Source organism: Anarhichas minor, unplaced genomic scaffold, assembly GCF_050575085.1.
Source record: "Anarhichas minor isolate MPS153535 unplaced genomic scaffold, ASM5057508v1 ptg000004l, whole genome shotgun sequence".
NCBI classification, from domain to species: Eukaryota; Metazoa; Chordata; class Actinopteri; order Perciformes; family Anarhichadidae; genus Anarhichas; species Anarhichas minor.
In genome coordinates, this window is record NW_027466450.1 from 5,955,534 (window position 1) to 5,983,364 (window position 27,831).

The following is a 27,831-nucleotide window of genomic DNA, read 5'->3' on the forward strand; positions in this document are numbered from 1 at the left end:
CACGCCTCTGTGCAAAATGTGCATACAAACTTTGAAATTATTCACTGAATGTTAAGTATACTCACTCTCTAAAGAGTTTGAAACAAACCACAGCATGTGGGGAGTTTACCAAGTGCAGTCATCCATTACACTTTTCACCTATAATTACTGTTTGTAGTCCAGGGTGGTCACTAAACTGCTGAGGCACCGTGATACAGCGTGGCTTATTAAACCTCACGTATGCACGCTGGAGAGAACTATGTGCACTTAATGTTTCAGGTTTTTTTTTTAGATGCAAGATCAAAGAGAAACTGCTTGTTGTTAGCCCTCCAATAAGTTGGACAATTTAATAGTTTTACTTTCACAAAGTCTGCCGCGGGAGAAACTAGTTGGAACTAGGTTGTTGCGACAAGCTAGAATATATAGCATCAACATATTCCTATTTTTAACGAGATAAAAAGCCGTTTTCTAACACACTACATCCAGTGTCACAACATGTATCTTAAAAAAACGTGCCATTTGTTGTTTGTTTTTCTTCGCTCCACACAGAGTCATGTCAGGCCTTGGGAACTTGTCAGATATTCAGTTTGTAGTCACTTTAGAAAGGCTGAGCACAGAGTCTCTGGGGAATCGCTCCAGTCTCCCCATCTCCCCCACCCCATGTCACCAGCTAGGAACAAAGCCGCCATAGTCAATTCTCCTAATTTCACTGCAGCCTGTCGAAATCCTGTTCTCCTTTTCTCCTTCTCTTCAACAAGTACTTTATGCTGGGATCAGTCAGGTCTGAGTCGCCCACAAAAACCTGAGGCTCTCGCTTCATCGTCTTTCAGCACCGAGTTTGACACTCCCCAACTCCCTGCCATTCAGGCGCCTGCACCGTGCAATTTGTTTCCATTTGTCAAACAGCAGTATCCATCACAAAAGAATATGCTGGCACAACAGAAAGTTTGTGAAAAACATTGTCTCCTCAACCCAAAATGGCCTTGAGACTACTTATTTGCTTGCCCGCAACAAAACCACCATAAACAATTTAAACCACTTTCTGTTGTTGTCGATACTTGTTACGTTATTCTTCTCTCGACTGACAATAAAACATCTTTAGCTGAATAGGACATGTCTCACACCCTGCAATCAGCACCAACGTATCACTCCTCTCTTAAAGTGCAGATGGGCTAAATGCTACGGTGTGTGAAAGCATCATTTCATTCATTGCCTCTACATTGTGCTGACTGTTATTTTCTGTTTTATTTCTTTCGGATTAAACTTCATTGTATGGACAGCCAGGTTTCTCCGACGTTTTTTTTTATTCAAGCCATATCAGCACTATGTTGACGGCTGCTATTTTCACACCTATTCAGATAGGTCTTAAAATGGCGCTATTATTGGACGACGTCGGAAGGTATCTGGTTAATAATACTTATTGTGCGAACTTTGTTGTCGCCATTCTTGTGTTGGCTGTTATCGAGGGGGGAGCAGAGAGGATATATGCTGACTCTGATGTAGATAGTGCCGTGAGTATTCCTATTGTGGCAGCTGCTATGTGGTGCAGTCCCTGATAGGGGTTTTCGAATGCTGTCAATGCTGTGTCAGGTGCATTAGCACCTCAGAGACCCATGATGCTCCAGCTGCTATGTGCCTGCGTCTCCCTGGGCCCTGGCCGCCAGCCTGACACCCGACACAAAGTAATCACAGATCACAGCGTTTAATCACTGAAACAAGCACTCCAGAGGACCTCTCTGTCAATATCCCACTCTCTCATTATCTGTTTGGATTGCACATCCACACTGTCAGATAAACAGAGTGGAAAATTAAGATTAAAAATATGGTAATTTCATTTCAGGCAGCAGGCTCCTCTCACTGGCCCATTATGCTATTGATTACCTCTGAATTCAATTTCTCTTTTCAATGTAAACTTTAATCTATTCGCAGGCCAACAATTCAACTCCCAGGGGGCTATTTGAGAGTAAGTAACCATTTAATATGACGCTGGCTGAAGATTCACTGGCTTTAATGAATTGTGTAAATCACTCAGCTTTTAAAGGAAACTGATGTCCCACAGTTCACGACCCAAATCTGAGCCTGGTTAAATACAGCCCTTTATAGCAAGCTAAGTGTTTACTGACAGCCATCTCTGAATGTGTAATCACCGGCTTTGCTCTTTTCTGTATGGAGGCGAATAAAATAGCTGTTAATTGAGCCGGGGATGACAAAATTACAATTTAATTGGAGACTTAATCGTCATATTGCACTAACACGCTAAAATAACAGAGTAAAGGGCTACAACACTTTACCACCATGGAACAGAATTTAAGAATCACTTGACTCCAACAAGATAATCACTAGGTTGTTCTCCTTAACCACTTACCAATTTGTAGCATCTCGGTCAAGACCAGTTGTAACCACTGACCTGAAGCAAACACACCATTCAGACATCTGAATATAGTATGAGCAACAGCAGGAGGAAATGGTTAGTGAGTCAATGTAAGATGAGACACTAGACAATGTTTGAACACAAAATGAAGACAACACTGAAACATTCAAGCAATACTGTTTTATTATATAGGATTTGAATATTATGTTCTGTCAATTATCACTAGACAACTACAAAATGCAAGTCCCTGAAATATTACTTTCAACAAAACCACACACAAAGATATAGAAAACAAACAATGTGAAATACATAGCTTTAAATAGAAGCAACAACAGCCCATTTATCAAAAGAATAAAGAGAGAAAGTGGATATTACACTCGAGAATATTTTTCAAAGGCAATAAAACTTCTGTCGCACGTTATCATTGCCGGTACATGACATGTTGCATTTAAAACTTTACTGTTCATCCCTGACAAGAGCTGAGGCAGACATTAAACCGCTATCATCAAAGTGCTGGAAGACTACTTAATTAAAACAGTTCAACTACATAAAAAAAAAAAAGAATAGTCTGATTAAGGCACAATAATTACTGAAAACAAGGCTGTCTCCTCTCAGGTTCTCTTTGTCTTTTCAAGCATGTTCCAAATAATGAAAAGACTTCAGTCCTACCAAACAATGTTTGCCTGAAGAATAATTTAAGCCACCAATAATTTATTGCACCAGGATAAACACATCCAATACCTGCACTCTTTTGAGCACCGGTGCAGGATTGAAGCTCCCCAAGAGGCCTGAACACACATACATAAACATAGCAGGGTGTAATCAATAAACAGCCATGCAGTAATATGCTGTCAATAAAGGTGCACCCTGCCTCAGATACTTGCCTCGTGTCTGTTCCACACCAAAGGACTACGCCAATCTAATGCAGCACATACTATCCTCTGCCTGCTGGGAGACTAAAGACATTTTTTAATACACTGGAAGGAATGTCAAAATGTCTGGTGTATCTGGTAAAAGATTTGGTCAGTGGTGGCGAGCATGAGGGCCACTGCGACTCTCCAAACTGTCAAAGCGACGTCTCAAAGATGACACAGATGTCCTTGGCACGGCACACGTCTGTCACCCGCTTTTTGTTCATGTAAACCTGGAAGTGCATCAGGGAAGCAGTGTCACAGAACACAAGCACGCAGTCCAATCTAAACTACAATCTGTTAAGGCGTGATTCATGACAGATCCAGTCGGAGCCAGGTATAGGGATTTGTCACCCACTGAAGCGTGCAAAAGTGGCTTATTTAGCGCTGTGAAATTCACAGGAAAAAAATGTTGAGATAATCACTGAAATTATTTTGTTTCATTTGAGTTCATTTTTACTTGTGTGTTTGCTTAAAGGGTCCACAAAATGCTTGATTTCTAAGCACAGAGAGGCTATGGCAGACCAACGATTTCACTGACAGAAAGTTTGAAGAAAAGAGACAAACGGGTGAAAACAGGTTGGCCTCAGCATGAGATATACCGTCAACTCTGGGATTCTCTTTCAACATGGACAAAGGAGCCAGAGGTTGATATCAGACTATTGAATGCATTTAAACCCTGACTGACAACTATAGAAACTTGACACACAACATGCGGACCATCTCAGTATTTAATAAGTGGTGCTAGACAGCTATGGATGCTGCAGGAATCTGATCTCAGGAGAGCACCCCACAATAAAGAAAGGAAAAACGTAAGGGCTTGAACAATGTCACTACCAATCCGCCAGTGTGCAGGGTAAGACGAAACCAAATAATGCCACACTGTGCTGAGTCTTTGAAATCAGTATTTTACTCATTTCACTCCTCTTGCTGAGAAGATACAGTTCCGCTGATAAATTTGTGCGAGGGACAGAGAGAAAATGAAATGATGCCTACTTTTTTCTTATTTCACAAAGACCTGTTTGAAGTTGCAATATGGTATCTGTAGTCCCAGACAGATGCACATAAAATGGAATTGAACAATGAATAGCTGGCTCTTATCTGTTCACTGTCTGAAGGGGAAATACATCACAAATGAATTTCACAGGGAAAAAATATGGACATTCTCTATTACAGTAATCCCCATAGAAAGTTTATCCCAAATCGCGATGAAGTTAAACCCAATATTTCCAAATAGATATAGTGCAAAGAAAGCTGCTTTTCTAGAATCATCTCTAAAATGATCTCAAATTTACATTAAGAGAAAAAAAAGATTATACGGAGAGTTTCTTTGATAAAATCAGAGGATGTGAATCTACAAAGGGGACAATTTCTCTCTCAAAATGAATGTTATGGTGTTGCAATGCTCCAAGTAGGCACTTTAAATTAAAATGGTAATCAAGTGTCTTTGCATTGTCAGGGTAATGCACATCTTCTCTTGCTTAACTGTATCATTTTGGAGGTGAGCAATGAAGTCTGGAGTTAGAGGGAGAGTCTGGGATTAGTGTGCCCTGGCTGGACTTTATTTAGTGACAGCCCCGTCCTGGGACAAAGGTGGGTGTGGTTACCTGTTTGGCTGTGTGCAGCAGTGAGGCGGCCTCGGCTCTGCCTGTCTGTTGGACCATCTGGTAAAAGAGCCCTTCCTGGTTCTGGAGCAGCACATATGGCTCGTCATACTCCTGGATCCTGCCGGCATCCAGAACCTGCAATCACACATACAATGCTGGGTGTGAGTGTGTGTCACTGCCTGTATACTTTACTTCGGGGAAAACTGACATTTCAGCTGTTTCACTGCTGAGTGTTGCATGCAGACAGGGCAAGATGAATGGGGTAACACTAGTTCTCTGCACACTGGAACCATCCATTTGATGTGACTCATGCAACGACAAACACCGGTGCCTGTTTGTGCTCGACAGGGCCACGGACAATAAGCTTAGCCTGTTAGCAGTGTGAAAGTCTAGTGCGCTGACTCCGACAGACTGAAGATCAGTGATTTATCCATGTATTTATCCTGGCATTTCAGCGGCTCAGGGGTGGTCCTCAGTCAAATCCAACAATCACACCTTTCAGGCACTCTAGAAAATTACCATCATTTCTGTGTCATCACATGCCGTACAAACCACACAAAGAATAGTGCCAATTCAAGCAATTTGAAAAAGACTAGAATTATATTATAGACAAATTTTAACAAGCTCGATCCCCTTGGAGCAATGACGAGCAGTGTGTTATCGTTAAAGCCCAGTTTCAGGGAGTGTTTAAGGGAGACTTCTGCAGCAGCTGTTATAGTCGACAAGATACTAGGAGATGGAGTTTGGATCTTGGAAAGCATTCTGCGTCTAAATATGGCACAAGTTAAGATTTGGACAAGGCAATTCAGGTGGGCCACAGTTTAGTTCTCCTGGAAGGTGCTACAATCTGGGGGCATTTAACACGAGTGTAGGTGTGAAACAGACCCCGCTGTGCGATATTTGGCTTTTCTCAGCAACCCCTTCAGTGGCCGAGCAGCCACCAGGTCGTGCCCTGTCCTCCACAGACGCTCAACAAATGCCGCCACAAATGGCACTAATTGGCACCTCTGCAGGCAGCAGCAGGAAAGGGCCAAAGATCAAGTGGCCCTAAGCAAAGGCTCAATGAGGGAAAGCTGTGAGCGAGAAATCAGCCCAGCTGTTGCAATATACAGGAAGTGAATTGCATCTCTGAAGATAGTGCAGTATAGGCTGCTTGAAAAGAAAGGAAGAGGAGTTTGTTAGCTCTGAATCTCAGGTGAGTTTGACGTACGGCAGTGGAGTGCATGTTTTTGTGATTTAATTCCCGTTCTACAACATATTCTGGACACAATGGGAGCTTAATTTATCATAGTTGATAAGATAGAACAAGTTTGTGAAGGGATTTCACAAATGATTCGGGCTGAAAGCTCTGTTAACTAACTGATTACAGAAAGATAGTGATCTCATCTAAAATACTGACTGGAGTGCTGGACAACGGAAAGGTACTGCATTCCTACTTACCAGTATTCTGTCACAGTCAATGATAGTATTGAGCCTGTGAGCAATGGTGAGGACTGTACACTCTTGAAACTTGTCCCGGATAGTCTGCTGGATGAGGCCGTCAGTTCTAAAGGAGCAGGGAACACAACACCTCAGCACAAAAAGCCCGCTTCCTATAGACCCTTGGGCAGGGAGTTTTACTTAACACTGAACAATGGCACATCAGCATTGAAGTATGTGCAGTAGTAGGTAAAAACAACAAAGGATAGCAGAGCTCCTTACGTTAACAAAAATTGTTTATTTTGACTTTTATTGTAAAATTAAACGTTAATTGTTTTTTTAATATATTGTGATTTTATTCCAAACCAATTACATATCATATTTTGTTTTTTCAGTCATACAAATAGTGTAATTGTTTACTTTTGGTGTTTTGGATTATTTACCATTTTATTTGTTTACTACAGGAAGGCTCTGATCAATCCACCCGTGTGTCGTAGGCTAATGATAAGCCAACTGCAATTGGTCTGCTCTAATGCTCCAATCACAAAATCTTAAGAGATATAATCCTTTTACATCCTCAGTTTCCCATCAAACAGCGTGCATTATAGTTGATGAGTGTTACATCTGCGCATCTCTTCATGTGCTATTGATTTATTCACAGAATTGTTTGAACATTTTAGGAATAAGTTCGGTTTGTATAACAACAGTGGTGCTATAGTTTTACTAAACCCAGTTATAAAAACATCTGGAGTAGCACTAGTTTACAGTATAGTTACAAGTGCAAAGGAGTTCATGTTTCCTTCCTCCCTGACATTGATGTTAAAGGTTTTACTTGGAGACTCAAGTGTCACCTGACCTTGGGTCCACATTGGCTGTGGCCTCATCAATGATGAGGATGCGATTTTTCCGGAGGATGGCCCTGGCCAGACACACCAGTTGCCTTTGGCCCACGCTGATGTTAGAGCCAGACTCAGTCAGCACCGTCTCCAGCTTATTGGGCAGGTCCTCCACTACGGCCTTCATCTGCACCTGCAGAGAGGGAGAGCAGAGCCCCAACCCTTCATTACCCCTTCATAAAGGCTTCCTGTGGGGATGTCTTTAAAGAGCTATCCAAACACACCCATTAACCGCCTGGCACAATGCAGGGCCAGGTCCACTGATGACCTTGGCCAGTGCTCTCTTGTGGCCAGCCTCTAGCTTTAATCCAGGCCACCAAACCCATTCAGAGGCAGGACCAGGAGCTGAAGCCCTTCACTGTGGGGGGAGCCTTCATCCTGGTTGGCCTGACTGCCCAAACACATCTCCCCCAGCATTTTCAATGGTTCCCAGTTACAAGCCGCACATTGAGCTGGGCCCCATGGCCCTAATGGGATTTCCCCCCATGACTTGTGGCGAGCAGGGAGGCTGAATGGCAGCATTGTACAGCGGGACAGAGGGATCCCCCCCTGGGCCGGCGAGGGGGAATCATTCAGAGCCACGCTGGAGTACCTCTTGGAGTGCATTCCACAGGTCCTCATCTGTGTGCAGCCTGAAAGGGTCCAGATTCTTCCTCATGGTGCCCGTGAAGAGAACTGGGTCCTGTGGATAGATGGATATAGAAAGAGAAGGCCGTGGCCAGTTAAGATAATGACAAGGGGGAAGATGTATGAAAGGGTTAAGACAAGCTTTATAGAGCGCCACTAGGCAATGTTTGAGGGGAAGATGTTCACAAAGGACTTGCTACACTCAGGAGTTCTATTCAATGATCTCTAAATATGCTTCAATAAGTTGATCTTTTTACTTGGAAAACCAGCACTTGTGCACTGGCATTGGTGGACAATAACTGTGCGACATTGTCTGAATATATAATATGGCAGAAAAAGTGCCATCTAGTCACTGTTACCATACAAAGACTTTCATACAGCAGCTGTATTAGAAATGATAATCTCACATTGTCTGCCAAAAGTAACAGCTTTACTGCACAAGCATTTGTCACAAGGAGTTATCACATCAGTTTACTATCCTCATAAAAGGACAGTCTCAGATCTTAGACAGCTAGGATGTCCAAGATATGTGTTTATGTTGAGCCGCACACACCTGTATCAGTTTTCATCGACACAGTCATCTTTAAGAGAGTAAATAAAGCTCTCGATTACAGAGCCGATAAACGAGCCCACGAGTCCACAGGCATTGTTCCAACATGCCACTCTGTTTGTGGTAAACCTGATAAGCAAGAGCAAGCCGGCATCTCCTTGTGTCAGGTCAGATATTTATTCATAAATGCTGATCCAGTGCTGAAGTGATTTACTGAACCCCTCCGAGGACTCTCCCAGCTCGTCATACGGAGAACGTGCTGCCTCTCATGGTACAGAGCTGCTGTAGATAAGCTTTTCATATGGCTTCTTTTTCCCCCATCAGTGAACAAATACGGCTGCGCTTTCCTTTGAAACATAAGACCGAATTTATGACACTTAAATGGTTATAGTGACAATTTTTAAAAAGCTTTAAAGAGATGTGGCCGAGTCTATCACAGGGAATAGAGGTGACGCGTAGCAGCAAACAAATTCCTATAAGAAAAACTGATAGACTTCAACTGTATCCTCAACAGTAACGGCAATGCGATAACTTCAGTTTACTCAACATATTAATCTGGTAAATTTGAGATTAGACCAGGAGCGAGATAAAAGTACACAAAGGCTGAGTGTCCTGAATTAAGGTTACAGTACTTCTAGTGCGAATGTGACTCACTAACACACTTTCATCTCTGCTCATTTACAGGTCAGCAGTCAGTGCTAAATTAAGCATAAACTCAGGTATGTAGGCACACGGATGTATGCAGCACACACCTCTCAAATACAAAATCAAGTCTCAACAAACATGTAGGTCAGAAAACTCAGGACTAACTGCTCAATTTTCATCCAGAAAAAGTAAAGCTTGCACGACTTTCATGCTTGCTACCTGTGCCTTAGAAAATGTTACACCTCTTTACTTCCAATGAGCTTTTCCCTCTGTCACCAAAATACCGCCTTGTCATAAAGCCAACTGAAGTCCCAATTCAAGCTAGTTTTGTGACACACGTTAATTGAGGATTCAATGTTCGGTCGGAAAAACTGCTTTCAAGCACAGCTTTCCATAGAACGATTATGTGCTCCACCAATTCTAAGCTCTATGTTTGCCACAAAAAATCATTTTTTTCTAAGTCATTCCTGAGAATTCAATAGAAGCTGAAATAGATCATTTTTTAACGCAATATGCTAATAAATGCTTATCATAATCAAATCTGTGGGTGGCAAATAATGAAACTCCTCACTGGCAATGTATAGTATACATATCACACTCAAAATGCCACACGAGAAGCCACACCTCGCAATTTATATCAAGATTCTTTTTCCATTTTAAAGGCTGACTGAATATCATTTCATCTCTGACGTCTCAGAGGAGAACAAAAAGGCTTTCAGATGGATTTGTGTAAATCCAAGAGACTTGGTCTATACAAGTTTGTAAAACTAAGAGCATGATATAGAGAAACTCTACTAGTAAGAATTCATATCGTGAAAATGCAATACAGTCAGTATGTGATGCAGATGGTCATGCAGTTAAAGTTCTGACTGGTAACCTGCCACTTTGTGCAAGTCTCTCCCAGGAGAGACAGAAAGAGTAAATAAAATCACATCAAACACACATCACATCCATCTCAAACTACTTTGGACGAGGAAGTAAAACTTTATCTGAGGTAGTAGCAATGCCAGAAACCTATCAAATCCACTGAAAAGCATTAATGAAACTGTTTTTGGGCATCTTGGCTGCACCCTCGAAATGTTTGAGACTTGGGCTAAGTGACGGTGTACAAGGGGACTCTGACTGTGAGGATGGGGGAGACTTCTTCTAAGCAGCTTTCCCATGTTTGGGGGGTAGAGGGCTAATCCTCTGTCAGGGATGGGGAACTGCTCTCTTCACAGTACAGGCCGTGGGAGTCTTCTCCCCTCCCTCCACTCTGCTGACACTCACCCGCAGGCTGGCATTTTCTTAATGCCGTATCAGTTTCAAGAAGCGGAAATAAAGTTAAACTGTCTCAAGGCATCCGTTTGTCTCACTTTCAGAAATCCCCTGAGAGACGACTGTAAATTTCCTCACTTGTTTTAGCTTTTTAAAAGCCAGGCGTATAAAAAAAAGGGCCAAATCATGAAGGTGTCTGTTACCAGTGTTCATCTGACATTTCAGACGATTCTCAATCATGAGGAATCAAAAGAAGTAGAGAAGAAGTCAAAGTGAAGGTCCAGCAGTTTGAGAAAAGGACAAAGACATTAAACACAACATTATGCTGAAAGTTGGACTTCTGTACCTAGGTTTTAATATATTATTATGTCTAATATTTTATTATGAGTTATCCATTAGTATACAGTTGTATATGTCAAGACAGAACAGTTGAGACTGAGGGCAATTTTAAAAGCGCACCTGTGGGATGATGGACATTTTCTGGCGGAGGGTGTGCAGACCAATCTCAGAAGTCAGAAAACCATCAATCATTATTCTTCCCTCAGGTTCTGCCAGCCGGAACAAGGCAGAGATCAGGGAGCTTTTACCAGCACCAGTGCGTCCAACGATGCCAACCTACAGTGGAGGAATCAGAGCTATTCTTATATCTGTAAAATATTCCACAAATTCACAGAAAAAAAGGGTTATTAATCATACTTGTGCTTTTTTGTTTCATGTCACAGAGGAACACCTCATATGGCTAAGTACAATAGAGCCACTTGTATTGTGTGGATATTAAAATATATCAATGGAAAACATAATATTCTACAACAAGCATGTATAACAAATCACTTTTTTGACAGTAGTCATATGACTTTGGCATATAGTGTAGAAAATGCTAGACATTTAAAACAAGAATGATTGAAGCCTCTGTTGAACATTTATTAGTCACATTGCAAAACAAAAAATATTCTTGTATCTTGTTTGTATCATTTTTAAGCTTATTCACATGGCATCAGGTGAACCCATCTTGGTACCATCAGTATCATTTTGTTTTGGACCTTTTGCATGTTTATGATTCAAGGCAGCTATTTTAAGGTGTTCTATATTCTATAAAAGTGCTCATTTCATAGTACAACAGTGTCGTGCATTTCATATGCCAACGTCTGTAGGTTGGGAACTTTTAGTTACTCCCTATAACTCCAGGTCTATGATAACTGGTGAAACCATTAAACAAGGCTCTATAGGTGTCATAGGCTTAACCACTCATCTTTTTGTATCTGTGTATATCATGTACTGTAAAAGCCAACCAATCAGGACGTTAGACAAAGACTGTGTTCAGTGAGCGTAGCCCTGGTGACAACAAATGGTGACAACGATGACATCACAAGGCCATTCCACTGAACTGGGCTGCGTATGCCACACGCTGCTGCCTCCCAACACATAGGCTTGTTAAATGCCATTAGCCAATTGACAACCTTTTGTTTGATTTTTTTCTACCCTCCCCTCCCCGTTTAGGTTGAGAGTGCTGAAGGACCAACCTCAATGATCCAGGATATTAATGACGTAGATGATGGGGTTTGTCTAAATGTGGCACATACTGTATATCTACAAGCACAACACTTGGGTGTACTGAAAGGTCACATTAACTTTTTCTTTAAACCAAAAGAACAGAATGTTAATTGACAAAAAGCTAAGGGTTGTGCAGTTGGCTGAAACAATCCTCAAGGAAACAGGTGATTATCACAAGAGAGATGCAGGAATGCACAACTAGATGCCTTTACCTGGCCTTTGTTAGAAGCATTTCAGATCAGAAGAAAACGTTCCCAAAAACCCTTGTGACCTCATGTCAAGAGTAGTCACAGACACATTTACTGATAGTACAATACGACAGAGCTCTCTTCTGCAGAGGCTGCAGCAAAGAGTGCACAGAGAGCAGCTCACAGAATACGCATCCTCCAAGTTAAACAGAAATGGGGTACTGTGGAAGCATGCATTGAAAAGGCTTCACCACAGAGCACAAAATATCATAGACACATAAACCTCTCAGGACCAAGACATATGCATTTCACTCAGGTGGTTACAGGGGTGAGATTATGGACAAAGGCTTTTAGACTTTTTCAAAGAGGAAGTAGGAGAAAACATTGCTGCAGCCACTGAATCACAAATGGGGCTGTTGAATAGGAGCTACACACATTGGGTCATCCTTTCCCAGCAGAAATCACCTCTGTGCTAGTCAGCAAGCACTGGTTCACTGTCTAAACTACTACTTGTATTCAGTACATGTATTCAGTCTGTTGAGTTTCTTCTCCTGTCTGTAAAGCTCTATGTATCTTTGTTTAGAAAATTGCTATTCACAGAAATATTTTCAGCTGTACTTTGCTCTCCATAATCAAGGTATCATACCATGAATTCCAACTGGGCTTGCTTCGTGTCCTCTCATATCACAGGGATGGGCACCAGGAAGAGCCTCCTCCCTTGTCCTCTGGCTACACAAGCCAAAACAAGTCAAAAGACTGTACATCCTTAAGTCGGGTCACTTCTGCCTTTTGGTGCTTTGCACGCCCATTTTAAGCATGTGGATACATAAGGATATGTCTTAAGATAAGGGAAAAAAATTAACACACTGATGGCTGAATGACCAGATTTTTCTAGAATATGGCAGATCAAAGGCCCTGCTATGTAACCTGTTATATTTGTATAACACCCATTTATAAGTTCACACTAATTCCATTACACTAATTGGCAGTGAATGTAAACAAAGGTAATATTAAGCTATTTGAAAAAATTCTCAAAAGAACTGTCTCACAATGCACGTGAAACTTTCCTTGGCCTTCATTAATCAAACCAAGAAGAAAAAGCTTTTCTCATTTTACTTTTCCATCTCATTTCAGACAAGCAAAGTTCATTGAAGAAAGCAGATTCTACAGTTAAATTGGATCTGCAGCATAACAAAATGAAAACGCAAAGGACTGTGTATCATTGACCTTAGAGATGAGTAATATGCCCTTACGAAGCTATTGCTCACCAAACTGAAAAGGTGCACTCCGTGAAGATCACCGCCAAGTGTGTCTGCAACAACCACTGCTGTATTGTGTGAATAAATGAATACAACCCACCCATCTAGACACAAATGGGCTATAAAGCGTTGTAAAACACACTTCATTCAATGTCAAAAGTAAGCGGCAATGTATGCAGGCAATCAACTTGAAGATGTTGTATAAGACATACAATCAAAAGCCAAAAACTAAATGAAACTCAACAAGCTGTCTGCCCGCATAGCAATGGCAGAAGTATATGCATTAGTAGTTCAGTTAGCTGTTAACTGTGTGTGCAAACTGTTTTACCCCACCGCTACACGGTGGGTCAGCTGGGTTATCACTAGCAGCCCCTACTGGCCAGGGGCCAGTTAAGACTTGTAAGTAAGGAGTCAGCAAGCAGTCAATGGCAGAATAAAACAGGCATTAATAGGTGTTTTGAGAAAGTGTGAGTCACAGAAACCACAAGAGGTCCTTGAGCTTGCAGCCATAACTGGCCGCCCACAATATTATGCCGTTTTCTGCAGCAGAATGCAAGATCAGCCTTGGACAGACACAGAGGTGTGCACTCACTCACGGACACACACACACACACACTAAACCAATTGCATAGTGTAGATAATAACAAAGGAAGGTCAACTGTGGTGTTGCAGTGAGTTGTGTGTTTTTATACGATTATGTGCAGTAAGTGACTGTAGTGAGGGCCAGAGTGAATGTATCTTGTACTGTAGGTGCAGATGTCCTTGTGAAAGGGTGTCAGGGGAACTGTCAGGCTGCACAAAGCCTTTCACCTCCATGGCATGTGACAGAGATCCCTCCCAGGGGCTGTCAGAGCCAGGGCCTCTGCACTTATCAACCCATCCATTGTGAAATCAGCCGCCCTGGCCAACCATAGCCATGCAAAGTACACCCCCTGCATTAAACACAATTTCAATCATCCTCAACCATCTCCCTCTGCTTCTCTCTCTCCACCATCGCCCATCTCCCTCGGCCTCTCCTCTCCTCTCATAGTGAATAAACAGTTGTCACTGTCAGGTTGCTCAAAATGCAAATTGGGAACAAATGGATCCACTTGAACAGTCTTAATTACATGATATGTATTCCATGAATCACAAATGGTATAGTCCTGAAGATTCAGCAGCACAATATGGTGTCCCTTTAATAATTGATTTCAAAATAATGCCACACAAAAAGGAATCACATCACGCCTTCTACACTAGCTGCATATCAACCAAAGTCACGGGCTGTGCACTCCAGTAAGCATGCACAGGTGGTAATAAAGACAAGAACCTTTTCTCTTGATGCGACGACGACAGTCAGGTTCTTTAGGACCAAACGATCACCGGCACTGTAAGAGAAGTTGACTCTGTCAAAAGTGATGGACCCCGCCTTGGGCCAATCATTCGGCGGCTGCTTGTCCGTCTCCCAGGGTGCTTCACTCTCCAGCTCCGCATACTCAACCACTCTCTCCACTGATGTCATCTACAAAAGATAAAGCAAGGTTTTGCTCTTTTGATCACTTGAAACTATTGAAAATGGCAGTACTTCAGCTTCAGTCAACGTAAAGTTATTCAAACAACAAAAAACAGCAAATATGACAACATGTCCTCCTAGTATTTCAAATGTAACCATCTCAAAGAGAATCATATTTAGCCGGTGAATTAGTGTTTTATAGGAGTATTCCAGTAATGTAGTATTGCACTTCCATAAAGCTGGGGGATCACTGATGGATTAAAAAAAAAAAAGTGGCAAAGAAGCAGAGGCCGACATAAGATATCTTTTAGTCTCTGAACCAAGTCCAAAAACACTGGAGCCTACATTTCCCACAATGCAACTTAGCTGTGTCTTTCTTTAGAGCCTCCACACGGCAGCTTTGAACGTCGCTTAACCTACTGCCCACGTCTTAGTTTTCTGAAGTTTACGCTTCATAGTTAGTTCATTTTGTCCTCACTGACTTTGTTGACCTTGTGCACACTGCACACCAATCAGCAAGCAGTTTAATGATGACACATGGCTTTCATACCATGATACTCATAGTTTATTTGGTGTCTATTTGTAGCACAAGCATTTAGTTGTGTTTTACTTTGTCTTTAGATAAATTTGCCTGAAATCATTGAAATTTATTTTTCCTTGAGTTACCAGTGCTGAGGGTGCCGCTGCTGGTTGTTACTGCTGGAGGGAAATCTTGTCATGCTGGAGCAAAATATGCACCCTTTGAAGCAGAGCTGTTTAATAAAGTAGCCAATCAGAATGTACCAAGTGCCAGCCACATCATGGGGGGGGATTTGTAGTTTAGAGATTTTGTTTATTTCTTTAGACAATATTGTTTTGTTGATTGCTAAAATAGTAGACCCCTGTTTCGTTATATTTGTAGTTCACGTGGTAGTGTTTGTTTCAAAAATGGTCTAATCAGCCATTATTAGTTAAATTCTGTTTAGTTGACCTCTTTTATACGCCCAGAACTTTGTCACATCTTTAGTAAATTGTTTGTTTCATTTTTGGGTAAATAAAACGCTCTCTCGTGAAATGAGTTTGGTGATATCTGCTTAAAATCTAAACTGAAGTTAAGTGTTCAAATGTAAATGTCCTCACCATGTTCTCGATCTCTGCACTCTGTCTGACGCCCCACTGGAACATGCCTGTGAGTGTCACTGCATAAGATAAAGTCAGACCCACTGCACCTGGTTCCAGTCCTGAAAACATAGTAAACATACAGGTGGGGGGAGTTCATCGTCTTAGTTTCACTAATAAAGTCTCACACGCCAACAATGTGTCACATGGTTTAGCCAAAGTCCATACCATCCCTGAGGTAAAGGCAGCCAAAAGCAGTGATGGTGACAAATATTGAGCAAATTCCATCAAGACGGACAGCAAACCAGCGAGAAGTAGTCAGGAATAAAAACCAGGCCTCTGTTAACAAACAAAAACACACAGTTTATAGAATACATGTAATCTCTACAGCCTAAATATTGCTGATATTGAAAAATTTAACATTAGCCTGAATGGGTTTGATAAAAAGTCATTACCCTTAACTGAAATATAATTTTTTTTATCTTTTCAACCTGAGTGAAGATCTTGATATTCATCAAACATTTGCTGAAACCACTGCTGAACCTTGAAGGCACGGATGGTGCTCAGTCCTTGGAGAGAGGAAGAAAGGTGGGAGAATATGGGACTCCGAGCTGAAAGAAATATATGCACACACCATATTTGTTAGTTAGCATTTGAGCAAACATGCATCAATGATGCTTAGTGCTGAAACATAGTCAAAGTTGATGGACAATGTTTCCCTGATGTCCAAAATATTAATGTGAAAATGTTGCCCAGAAAATCTTTTTGTTGCCGATGTTTGCATTCCTCCTGATGTAAATTTAAAATGTAAAACTACTGTTTTAGTTTTGTTGTTTGTCATGTCTTTACTTTTGCAGCAAATGGGCTACGACTACATTTTGTTATGCAACCCTGTTGAGTAATGACAATAAAATATCCTTGAATCCGTAAAATCAGCTATCCATACATATAAACAAAATGACATTTTTCAACACAAATGAATTCCTTATTCGATTCTAAGAGCAGTTTTGAAGAGTTTAAACCTTCATTTTCTTTTATATGTGTACATGGTTTCAGAACATATTTGCTTTTATTCATCCTGCTTTTATTACTGCTTTATGTTAACATTCTGTATTTTCAAGTGAGCTAGTCAGTCACATTGTGCTTTCAGAAGACGAAGACAAAGAAACTGTGATTTAGTAATCAATAGTGAAATATGTACTGGATCATACGAACATTCAGTATGTCCCCAATGCCAAATAATTTTGATTTAGGGAAAGGTTTCAATTGAGTGGTCTTTTGTTGCAATTTCTGAAGCTTACAAAACCAAAGACAAAACCTAAATGTTTCCTCTGGGCTATTTAATAGAACTTTTGTTCTTTAAGATGATAGAACCTGTTGGCCAATGTGCATTTGGGCTCTCAGCCCAGAATAAAATAGATGAACTAAAGCCTGCAATGGCCTAGTCATGCCCACTTGGCATTTTTCCCATTGTATGTGATGTCATGAACTCCCGTCTCTTGAGGAAACTGCGTGTGGCCGAGCCATAGGCCAACGGCACCTTTAGCCTTTATGCTAATGACCATGGCTTTCCTCAATGGTCTATTAGCATTCCTGTGGTCTGCTTTTGTCTCTTACCACAAATGGACATGCCCACCCCACCACCACCACCAAAAAATAAAAAATAAATTACTGGTAGACTCTAGGCGCTTGATGTCTCGAGAGGTCTGCAGGAAGTAGCATCGCAGAAACAGGAAGACAGCAAGAAGGGGAACAACGGGAATAAGGATCCAGGGGATGATGACGGCAGCTACTGCAATCACTCCGATGACTTGGAGAAATACCTGCGACAGAAAGAGAAATAGAAAGGAGCACAACGCTATCTAATACAAACAGCATCTGAGTGAAAAGCTCCACTGCTGCTGTGTGGGCTACCACCGGGGCAGTGAGGCCTCTTTCTTCAGGCTAAACAAGAGAAACTCTTTCAGTTGTATTTGTGTGAGACCATCACAGACATACAGTAAGGTAACAGCAGGTTGTGGGACTGAGGTTATGTGACTCACAGTGTGAAAGGAAAACGACCACATCGCTAATTCTCACTTAGTAGCAGGTGAGAATTTACCACTTGGCCACTGCAGCTCATATCCCTGGCTCCCTCGGGCTTTCCCTTCAACACTTCTGGCCTGTAAGCCTCCCTGGCAGAGCAGCCAGCCAACAAGCATGGCCACAGTGACTGGCAGAGGGTTCTGGGAACCACACTGTGGGTATCTGATACATCACACTCAAACCACACAGCCCTCAACAACACAGTGACTCATCACCCGTGTTAATGGCTCCGTGACACATCTAGACCAGGATACCAGAGCTGCCTAAACAGGATTGAAGGCAATGACGACATCAAAGCACCCAATCCTGCACCGTGTTTAGAAACAGATTTAAGAATCTGATAAAGAATTATATTATATACACAAGCCGTTCAAGCACTTTTGATAATTTGATAATAAGTATGCTGACAATATTTCGATACTTTTACTCTAGGATTTTGAATGTAGGACTTTTAGTGGAGTGTGTTTACTGAGTGATACTGGTACTTATTTTCTTAAATAAATGATGTGAATACTTCTTCCACCACTGCACACGTGAGAGACCATTTCTTCTTGACTGAAAGGTATACTGTGTTACGTATTTCATATTCGATTGATAGATGATAAAAATGAAACCTCACACCCTGAAATTAGACACATCCTAAGAGACGAATCCTAAAACGTGGAGATTAGGATCGTGCTGTTACCTTCAGTGGTCTCAGACTAGCCCAGAGAGATGGAAATTTAATTTAGCACCTTAATTACGGATGTTATCTGCCACTTAAGCACACATTTAAGCATGATCACTTTCGGTGTAGTTTCATGATGAAAAGCTACTCAATTTCGTTTGCAGTTCAGATAAGAGGGTATTACTAGTCTAACCATTGCTGTAGTGGAGCCCACACAATCAAACAGTGAGTGGAAGCTACTGAGCACAACTGATCCCAAGAATTTCACAGTACATAAGTTTCAATCTTAGCCTTGATGGAAGGCTACCAGACTGCAAAGTGAGATGGTGGCCCACGAGCCGTTACTGCATGTTATCCAGCCTTCCCTTGAGGGGATCAAATATCAACTGAACAAATGTCTTATCAAATATTCTATTTTTCTTTCACTCTCCTGCTGCTGATTGGTGACACGGTGACACTGCTCATTCATGTCTGCCAATTGGTTCCTTAAATTCTAATTGGGGCCCATTTCAGTCGGAGGCCACAGAGGTCCGAGTCAGGCTTATCTGACAGTGGGGACAGAGGAGGAACAGGAACCATTAGATAGGAGTCTTGCCTCCTCCTGCTCCCCAGGGCCCACTGTCGCCAAGGCCCTGTTTGATGTGATCCATTTGCGTGGTCTGGCGCTTATCATGTCAGCATCGGGAACACCGTGGCCCCCCCACCCACACTACACACACACACACACAGATGATTCAGATAAGTGATCCTATAAGCATACACCTCCCCCCCCCCCGGACTACATCCATATCTCCAATTAAACCACACAGGAACAGAAAACTCCCAAAGCCACATCCCACTGCACATAAAAGCGGATAAAAGGATGAAAGGTTTTGTATACAAACAGTTTAAATAAAGAATTACCACTAATTGCTCTTTAGCAAGAAAAGAAAGCTACCGCACGCATCTGATTCAGTCATTCAAGCAAACTAGGTGCGCTGCTGTGTCCAAAGACCATTGAGATTTCTGCTGACCCTAATTGCTTTATTTCCTCAATGATTCTATCAGCTCTTTGATGTCAAAATAAATGCAGAAAATTGAAGTTAATTGCTATATTTGTGCTCAGCAATGATAGCGACTGTTGTTCCACAGCAGAAAATAAACACTTGCCTTTAATTAAACATCCCTCCGGACACGAAGAATCGGTACGCTTTTTACAACCTTTTTTTTCATCCTCCCTTTATTTACTGACAGTGTGCAATACTCGCCACGGGGGAAGAAAAGTGCAAACAAAACAGGAAAGGAGGGGAAAGCATGGCAAAGAAAATTCCTCAAAAGAAGTCCTCTGTCATCGCTGGAATTTTTTTTCACTCCACACTTTTCCGTGACAGAGCGGCACAATAAGTTGCAAGGGTCAGTGGTACTGAAACAAAACAGGGCTGTTCCACCCGGGCTCTGGAACAATAGAAGTGACCCAGTCCATTCTACTCTGTCTTTGGGCTTTATTTTAGCATTAAATGCCCAGATGCAATGGCCATTCTTTGGGAGAAATGACTGTGGACACCTCCTTCACATTTTCCCTTTCTGGGCCATTTTCACTTCATAAAGCTGCAGTCAATGTGTTTTGTGTGTGGTGAGGAGGGTCTGACACATACTGTGGTGGTCTCAGTCGCTGTCTACATTGGTGGCTCAAGTAGTCCTAGGATTAGGCCTTTGTGTGCTGTGAAAAGGTAAAAGAAGTCACTTATTTGGGCTCAGTCAAGCTGCTGATTTCCAACCCCATTTTGGAAATAAGAGAAAGGCTTTGAAATGCGGTCTCTCTCTCTCTCTCTCTCTCTCTCTCTCTCTCTCTCTACTATAAATCACTTGTGTCCAGCAAATGCATTCATTCAGTCATTGCTCCTTTCTCCCTCTCTTGAAAACAACAAAAAACATTTCTAAATGTTTACGAAAAACAGCAATTCACAAAAACAAAAGTCACCCACAGAAAGCATAGAGTGCATTATCGTCACCATATTGACATGAGGTGAGATTCTAGATAAGATTGGGACTTTGTTATGTAAGTTCCCAGGCTCAATGGACCCCTGGCCTGGCCTGTATGTCTGAGTAAGAGCAGCTGAGGTGCTGGACCGCAGCATCATGGGAGACCACACATACACACACTGGAAGCTTTTGCTGGCCAATGCTCGCCATCAAATGACCATGTGTGGTATTGCTGAGTGGCCAGTTAGGCACACCCATAAGCACACACACACACACACACACACACACACACACACACACACACACACACACACATACACAAAAACACACACCAACATACCGACACTCACAGTTTTCTGGTTTATTTGTTACACTAATTTGACGAATAAGTGAAAAAATACAAAAAGTAGCATAGTTCATCTTTAGGCTTCTCACCTTTCTGGGTCACTTGTATTTTTTCACCCTGTGCGGGAAGACAATGGCACTGTCGTAAAACAATGCTCAAAGGGGATTTATGGCACAGCCTATATATTTCCACACAGGACCATCTCCTGTGTTTCTCAGTATAACCTGTGTAACGCCCGGAGGCAGTGCATTCTTCACTTCTTCTGTCACCAGCGTAGTGAAGAAGAGAGAGAAAGCCGGTGAAATCCCATCCTACAGCACTCACGGTTACGTCAGCAGTTCTCAAATCCCACAAAGCCACTGAAAAGGCCTGACACACAATGTGCCACAATATACAGACTCATACAACGAACGACCCGCCAGTGTTTTTAGACAATGGCCATCTTTGCTTAGTGCCTGTGTGTGTCTTCTGTGCTGGGTTTGTGTCTGCATACCGCACACATGCACACCCTCTTTCTCTCACACGCACTGTAAGCTAATTTATCTCTTCCAGGGGACTGTTGGTTGCTGTAATTTATGATTTATAAGCCAGTGTTTATGCATGTTTATATGTCATTAACATTGGCGAGAGCCGACTAAATCCCACTTAAATGAAAGTAACTGTCAGCTGGTGTCTTGCCATGCACATGCTGACAAACTGAATTTGTATGGATGGTTTAGAAGACCTATGAATGTAGTTATGGACCTCACAGTTAGTGATGTGACTTGGTCAAGAGCCTTCACACGAAATCCTCCACTGAAAGACCCCTGTACTCACCCCTCATTGTCTTGCCCTCCTCCTCTGCCCCCTCTGTGAAAATAGAGCCAACCCAGGATTTAAAGGTCAAGTCTGCACAAAAGCAGACAGTCCCCGAAGCCTGAGGTGTTTTTAATTGACATTTCTGTCTTTGTCCCCTGACCATAAAGAGAGGGGAGAAAGAGCCTTTTTCCCCAATACACTAAATTAGTACTAAATGAGACCAGTGAAAAAAATAGGGCTCTGGGGTGTAACCAGGTTCCCCCAGCTTGAGGGAATCCCCTTGTTAGGCGGGTATGGGGGCAGTGCTGAGGGGCTGTGAAGTGCTTACTCCACCGTAAAGGGGGAGGCTCTGGTGCAAATCCCCACACAGTAGCGGCCTCTCCCCATAGAGGGAGATAAACCAGTTAGGGCATTGTTTATGAAGTTTCACTTTATTCTCCCCTGACAACCATTTAAACAATGACTATGGGGAAATGTCCCTCCGTGAATGAGCAACAATAGTCAGGATCAGCAGCTTTTCTGTGCGGCTAATACTTTGATAAAAAAGGAGTGAAAATCATCCTTCCTGAAAGCATTAAAGACTGCTCCATGAAAGACACCTGCAAACAAGAGCAGCAAGCAGCATAAACAAAAGTGTTGTGTCCAAAGGATGCCACCTTTGTGCTCTATCCCAATCACTTCCCACTTTCTCCTGCAGCAAACAACTGGTAGAAATAATGTGCATATGATATATACACTCTTACTCTAACAAGTTGTTAAAAGCTAGCTTTCCCTGCAATACAGACACACGGTTAATAATAATCTCGCGTCTTGTATTTCATGATAAGACAGGTAATAACTTATATGGTGGAATGGATAAGTCAAACTTGGTGTACAGTGAGTATATAAGTGCAGCACAAGTGTTTTTAGTGTACCTTCACTGTTTTCAGATGCACCTATGCGCCTTCTACGAACTTATTATTTTACTCCAGCCATTATTCACCTTATTATCAAAATGAGGGAAACTATAACAGACAAAAAGCTTTTGTGCATATGATCTTTTGTGCTTTCAGCATTTAAGATGGCTTTTGTCTACTGTGAGATGGGTATCTGCCACAAACATCACTCAGGCATTGTGAAGGGGGGATTCGTTTTCAGCACGCCTTTGTTCTATTCTTTGGCCCTAACCAAAGAGCCACGCCTGCTCCTCTACCTCGAATTGTGCAGCGAACATTCCCTTCTTTGTGGTGCGAGGTGCATGAGCTGGCTCATCTCCGCAGGCTTTCGTGGGAGATGGCTGTCACGGTGGCAGGGTGGCATTTGGTAACCCAACCTGGTTATGCACCAGGGTGGCCCTCGGCTGCCAGGCCTAGAAGACTGTAGAGCATTAGGTGAATTGCGCTGAGAGGGGCAAGTCCCGCTCTGGATCTGTTCCAACTGACCTGTCCCCATTTCCCCTCTACCACGCTTCCAGCTCCACTCCTGCAAACACATCGTACGCCTGCTGCTCACACTTCTTCTCTTTGCCACTCAACGCATCAACCCCTCCTCGCCTCCCCACGGTTTTCCTCCACATCATCCCCATCATCCTGTGGCCTTTATTTCCTCTTTGGTACCTTTCTCTCTCCCAATCGCCTTGCTTAGTCTCCAAACACATTCTCTCAAGATGCCGCTGCTGTTGTGTCACACTGAGGGAGCCACGCCCTCAGCCTATGTGCACACTTTTATTAAATCTGTGCAGGCGCTGGGCCGCGCTGGCGGGTAATCCTACAGTAATTGTTTCCAGATTAGGGGACCCGGACCACAAAGCAGGTTTAGCCAGGCATGAAATGGCCTTCCCATGCTGCAGCGCCAGCGACCAAACCTGCCGAGGTGAGACTCACCTGGATAAAGTCCGCGAACGTCCATGGGAGCAGAGAGTCCAGGTAACCGATGTCCTTCGAAAACCTGTTGAGGATTCTTCCTGGAAAACACAAAAGCACAGATTAGATGACATTAGAGTAGATACTATATGTAAGACAGAATCACACAATTGACAGCGGAATTTAGTTTTTTGGTGAAAAAGATGCCAAGTATATCATTTGTACAATCAGTAGAATGTAGTAAAATTAGGTGAAAGAATGTGATGTGATGTCTATTTATGCAGTATGAAGGAATAATTGGAGTATTTATTTTGAAATGTTAAAGATCTACCTTAAACTAGTCCTACATGACATTTGGAAGAACGAATCTAAGCAAAACAAAAAGACACATGTATTTTTTTTTGAATCCCTTAGCTATTATTGCACCAATAAAAAAAAAAAATATTTATCTTGTTTCAATTGCCTTCTAGTCTCACCAGACTATTGAGCAACTGTTACCAACGTCCCCTCCAATTTAACAGAAAAGAGCTTATACACTGTGAGCGTGATATCAGAAGAAAAACACAGGCCTATCTAGATTAAACAATGAATCATTATTTGTCTGGCATTTCAAAAAGACTGCCCTACTCTTGGCTGAATACACGAGGGAACCTTTTGTTTGGAAACAAAGGGCAACAGAAGCTGCGTACCTGCCTTTATGTTCTGACTGGCAGTGTCAGTGACGTTAATTGAGTTGCCTCCATTCTGCTCAGGTGTTCGTTACTTTGGCTGGTGCTCTGCAGGTGCTGTGGCAGTCCTTTATTGTGACTCTTTAAGTAACTTTGCTCCCCTGTTCTGATCCCGCAGCACATAAGATTACGCTCCAGCTGTTTTCACACACTGTGTATTGCAGGGTCAGTGATAGCAAATCCCAACACTACACTACCTAAAAGCAGGCAAGGAAGAAAGGTTTTCTCTATCTCTGTCCCTGAAGGAAGCCCTTCGACTCTCAGAGGCAGACAAAAAGTACAAGAACAGTGCCAGTATTGCCACTGCTGGGACTGAACTCAAGTTAAAAGACACGGACAAGCTGTGTAGATCTGTTGTGTATAGTGTACATTCCCCTGTCAAAGCGCCTCCAAAATGGTGTCATAATGTTAAAGCAACCCAAGATGACACATCACTGAGCAAACAGTAACATCTATTTGCGGAGAATGTAAATAAAGCAGCACTCACATATTTAGAGTACAACCGCTGATAAAGTGAGACTAATCACACAAGCACGTAGATGAGTTTATCAAGGCTCACAGATCGTGAAACAGGGTGGGACTTATTATGGGACAGAGAGATGGGAACGGCTGAGCGGCACAATTGGCAGAATGTGCTGGTATGGCACTCTGAAGGCGTGGCGAAGCCATGGCACCGCTGACCAAAGAGTTGCCTCCCAGCCTCCCAGTCAGTCATACGGAGGTGGGCCCTGTAATCACCTCTCTCCACGGCCGTAAGCAGCTTACAGCTTTATCCAAAATGCCGCTCCCGCCTAAAAACATGCATGCAGACGAGGCCGGGCTCCCCATAACAGCCATTGCATAAACCCTGCCAGAGCATTATTCCCCGCAACAATCCAGCAATGCTCCAAATCAGTACTGATTCAAAGTCAAGTGGCGTAAGCATGTTGTACACTTGGAGGCAGACTAATCTTATTCACAGTGTGAGTACCCTTTAGCATACAGACATCCTGAGGGGAGGGTTCATGCAAGGGGTTAGAGCTGCTACTATACTAGTGTAGAATATCGCTGCTTCAGTCCGGGAATGGGGGGAGTACTTGTCAAACTGTGTTTGCGGAAGATCCAATAATATTTTATGTAATTTTACTGTCTAAGCCATAGATGACCTACATTCATGCATATCTGACAAACAATGCCAATGAGAAAAGGATAGGTTTCTCCGGGTTACATCATACCATGGTTAGAGGGTGTTCGAGCAGAGAACATCAGTCAGCTATCAGCTGTTTGACAAGCGGCTCAGTTAACAGAGAGTTTCAGAGGGGATGAAGTAAAGACCCTTCTCTATCCTGCGCAGACTATAGAGGGGATACATTACAGTGATGCAGTTACACAAAGACATTCACTGCATGGAAATGCCTATGAGGTAAGATCGGCATGGGACAATGGCTTCAATCACTATGGGTGGTTGTCAACAATATCACCTATTGTGTAGGGAGGGGTATAGACGTTTCAGGATATCAGCAGCATTAGTATCAAACAATTTCTCATGGTTGAGGACTCCAGGGGTGATTTGCACCACTTTTTCAGGCTCAGGAAATATCAAGCCCTCCCAACTAAGGTGGCCCCTTAGGTGGAGATATTAGGTGAGCAGGGCCCCCAATCACACTTAAAGAAGTGGAACAGTGGGGTCCGGCTAGAGCAAGGCGTGTGGCAAATCGCTGTTCCCTGTAAACATCAAGATAAGGGGACGACTCAGAGCCGCTCCATGTGTGGGCCCCAGTGCAGTTGGAGGAGCCTTTCAGTCAGGCAAGTGCGATAATGAAGGAATACTGGGGAGGGGGCTGCCAAGGCTGGAGGTGGCACAGCTCACCTGCACTTCCATGAAGGGCCTCGGGGCCTGGGGCAGCCTCCCACCGCCGGCGCCTTGCTGCCAATACTAATACATTCTAAATCCATTCTCTTCGCTCTCACTGCCAGGCTCCTGCAATCTCCTCTGCTTCCCTTTCATGCAATTAAATAGTGGAAGTGCCGAGCGAGGGGGAGCCCTATCAGCCATACTGCACACACACACACATCTCCACATTCAATTTACACACCTCGATATCATCATCCTCTCTGCAGTACTTCTTCCACTTTGCTCTTAACACTCTTGCATCCCAGGCCTGAAATACAGACATTAAAAACATTGCCTGTGTAGACACAATTAGAATCTCACATCACTGACTACAGAAGATCTAATGTTCCCTGCTTCAACAGCAACTGAGTGACACCTAGCACTAAGATGGCCCACTATGTCGATGTGAAAGGGGGACGGTGGAGGTGTATGTGTGTGTGTGTGTGTGTGTGTGTGTGTGTGTGTGTGTTGACTGAAACTCCACTCCTTGACTGTGCTGATGAGCTGAAGCCCTGGCCTGCAGTCTCTGAGGGGATTAGCCCACTCAATGACACTAAATTACAGGGATCAACATCAGCTCAACACATCCACCGCTGTCTGTGCTGCTCTAACTGAATCACATTTGGATGAACAGCTGTAATAAGACTGTACATATTGCTAAAACTGAGCAACATGAATATATTAAGTCATATGAATTTATATAGCAGAGGAAAAACCAATCTGTAGTCTTATCCAAATCATCTGGATATCTTCTTATCAAATAGCATTGTTATGAAATATAAAGATATTAATCACCACAACTTGGAAATCAACTATTTCCACACGGCACAAAAGATAACACATGGAGCAGAGGCATTCAGTAGCTGATACAGAAGAGCTACAATGCCTCTCCATCAATCATAATTCACCACTGCTGTACTCTATTGTTAGAAACCACATTCACAGAATAAGAAATAAGACCTTTGTGCAGCGACGCTTGAAATGGTAACCTTTAACTCCGTGGACAGCTATCAAACACGAGGCCTGTTCAGCAGCAGCACACCTATCACTTGCACATGTAAACACTTGTCAAATCCTTAACAACACATACGGCACACAGTTACAAATTACTCACGCTTATTGCATGAGAGACGTGGATGTGGAGGCAGTTGCTATGGAAGTGGCAGTTATTGTGTAAAATTTAAAAAAAAACACTTTGAGACAGAAGCGAAACAATAAGAAAGAAAGAAGAGAAAGACGGCAGAACTGACAACAGCTGTCTTTGTCCTGGTGTTTTCTGTTTGGTTTTACTCAAGTGAATTCATGAAAAATACAGAGCAGGTGAAGAAAAAAATAACTTTGAGACAGAAGCAAAACAATAAGAAAGAAAGAAGAGTGAGAAAAAAACGGCACAACTGACAACAGCTGATTTTGTCCTGGTCTTTTCTGTTTGGTATTATTCAAGCGAATGAATGAAAAATACAGAGCAGGTGAAGAAAAAAAAACATGTAAATCAGTGAAGCTTATTGTTTAAAAAAACGTCGTGGTCATGCTTAATCTACTGTTGACTGGACAAAGGACAAAAGAAATGCACTCTCTGGGACAGTTCTCTATAAATCCAGTCAGACGCACAGTGATGTTTGCCAGCCTGGAGGCCAAACTGTAAAGACTGGACTGGTCATACAATGGTTACCGATAGCAG

The 27,831-nt window shown here is 42.6% G+C and overlaps 1 protein-coding gene across 1 annotated transcript in view; it reads right to left on the bottom strand.

Moving 5' to 3' along the window:
* Nucleotides 1-3,416: 3,416 nt before the first annotated feature.
* LOC142962773 (ATP-binding cassette sub-family C member 4-like) overlaps nt 3,417-27,831 on the bottom strand; it is a 34,704-nt gene continuing 10,289 nt past the window's right edge. Inside the window, exons 20-31 of the mRNA XM_076103416.1 lie at nt 23,571-23,650; nt 17,523-17,673; nt 16,342-16,461; nt 16,079-16,189; nt 15,872-15,972; nt 14,570-14,761; nt 10,722-10,877; nt 7,776-7,865; nt 7,144-7,316; nt 6,309-6,414; nt 4,869-5,003; nt 3,417-3,494 (exon numbers count right to left, since the gene is read on the bottom strand). Coding sequence (XP_075959531.1) covers nt 3,417-3,494; nt 4,869-5,003; nt 6,309-6,414; nt 7,144-7,316; nt 7,776-7,865; nt 10,722-10,877; nt 14,570-14,761; nt 15,872-15,972; nt 16,079-16,189; nt 16,342-16,461; nt 17,523-17,673; nt 23,571-23,650 — 1,493 coding nt within the window. The remainder of the gene's footprint in view (nt 3,495-4,868; nt 5,004-6,308; nt 6,415-7,143; nt 7,317-7,775; nt 7,866-10,721; nt 10,878-14,569; nt 14,762-15,871; nt 15,973-16,078; nt 16,190-16,341; nt 16,462-17,522; nt 17,674-23,570; nt 23,651-27,831) is intronic.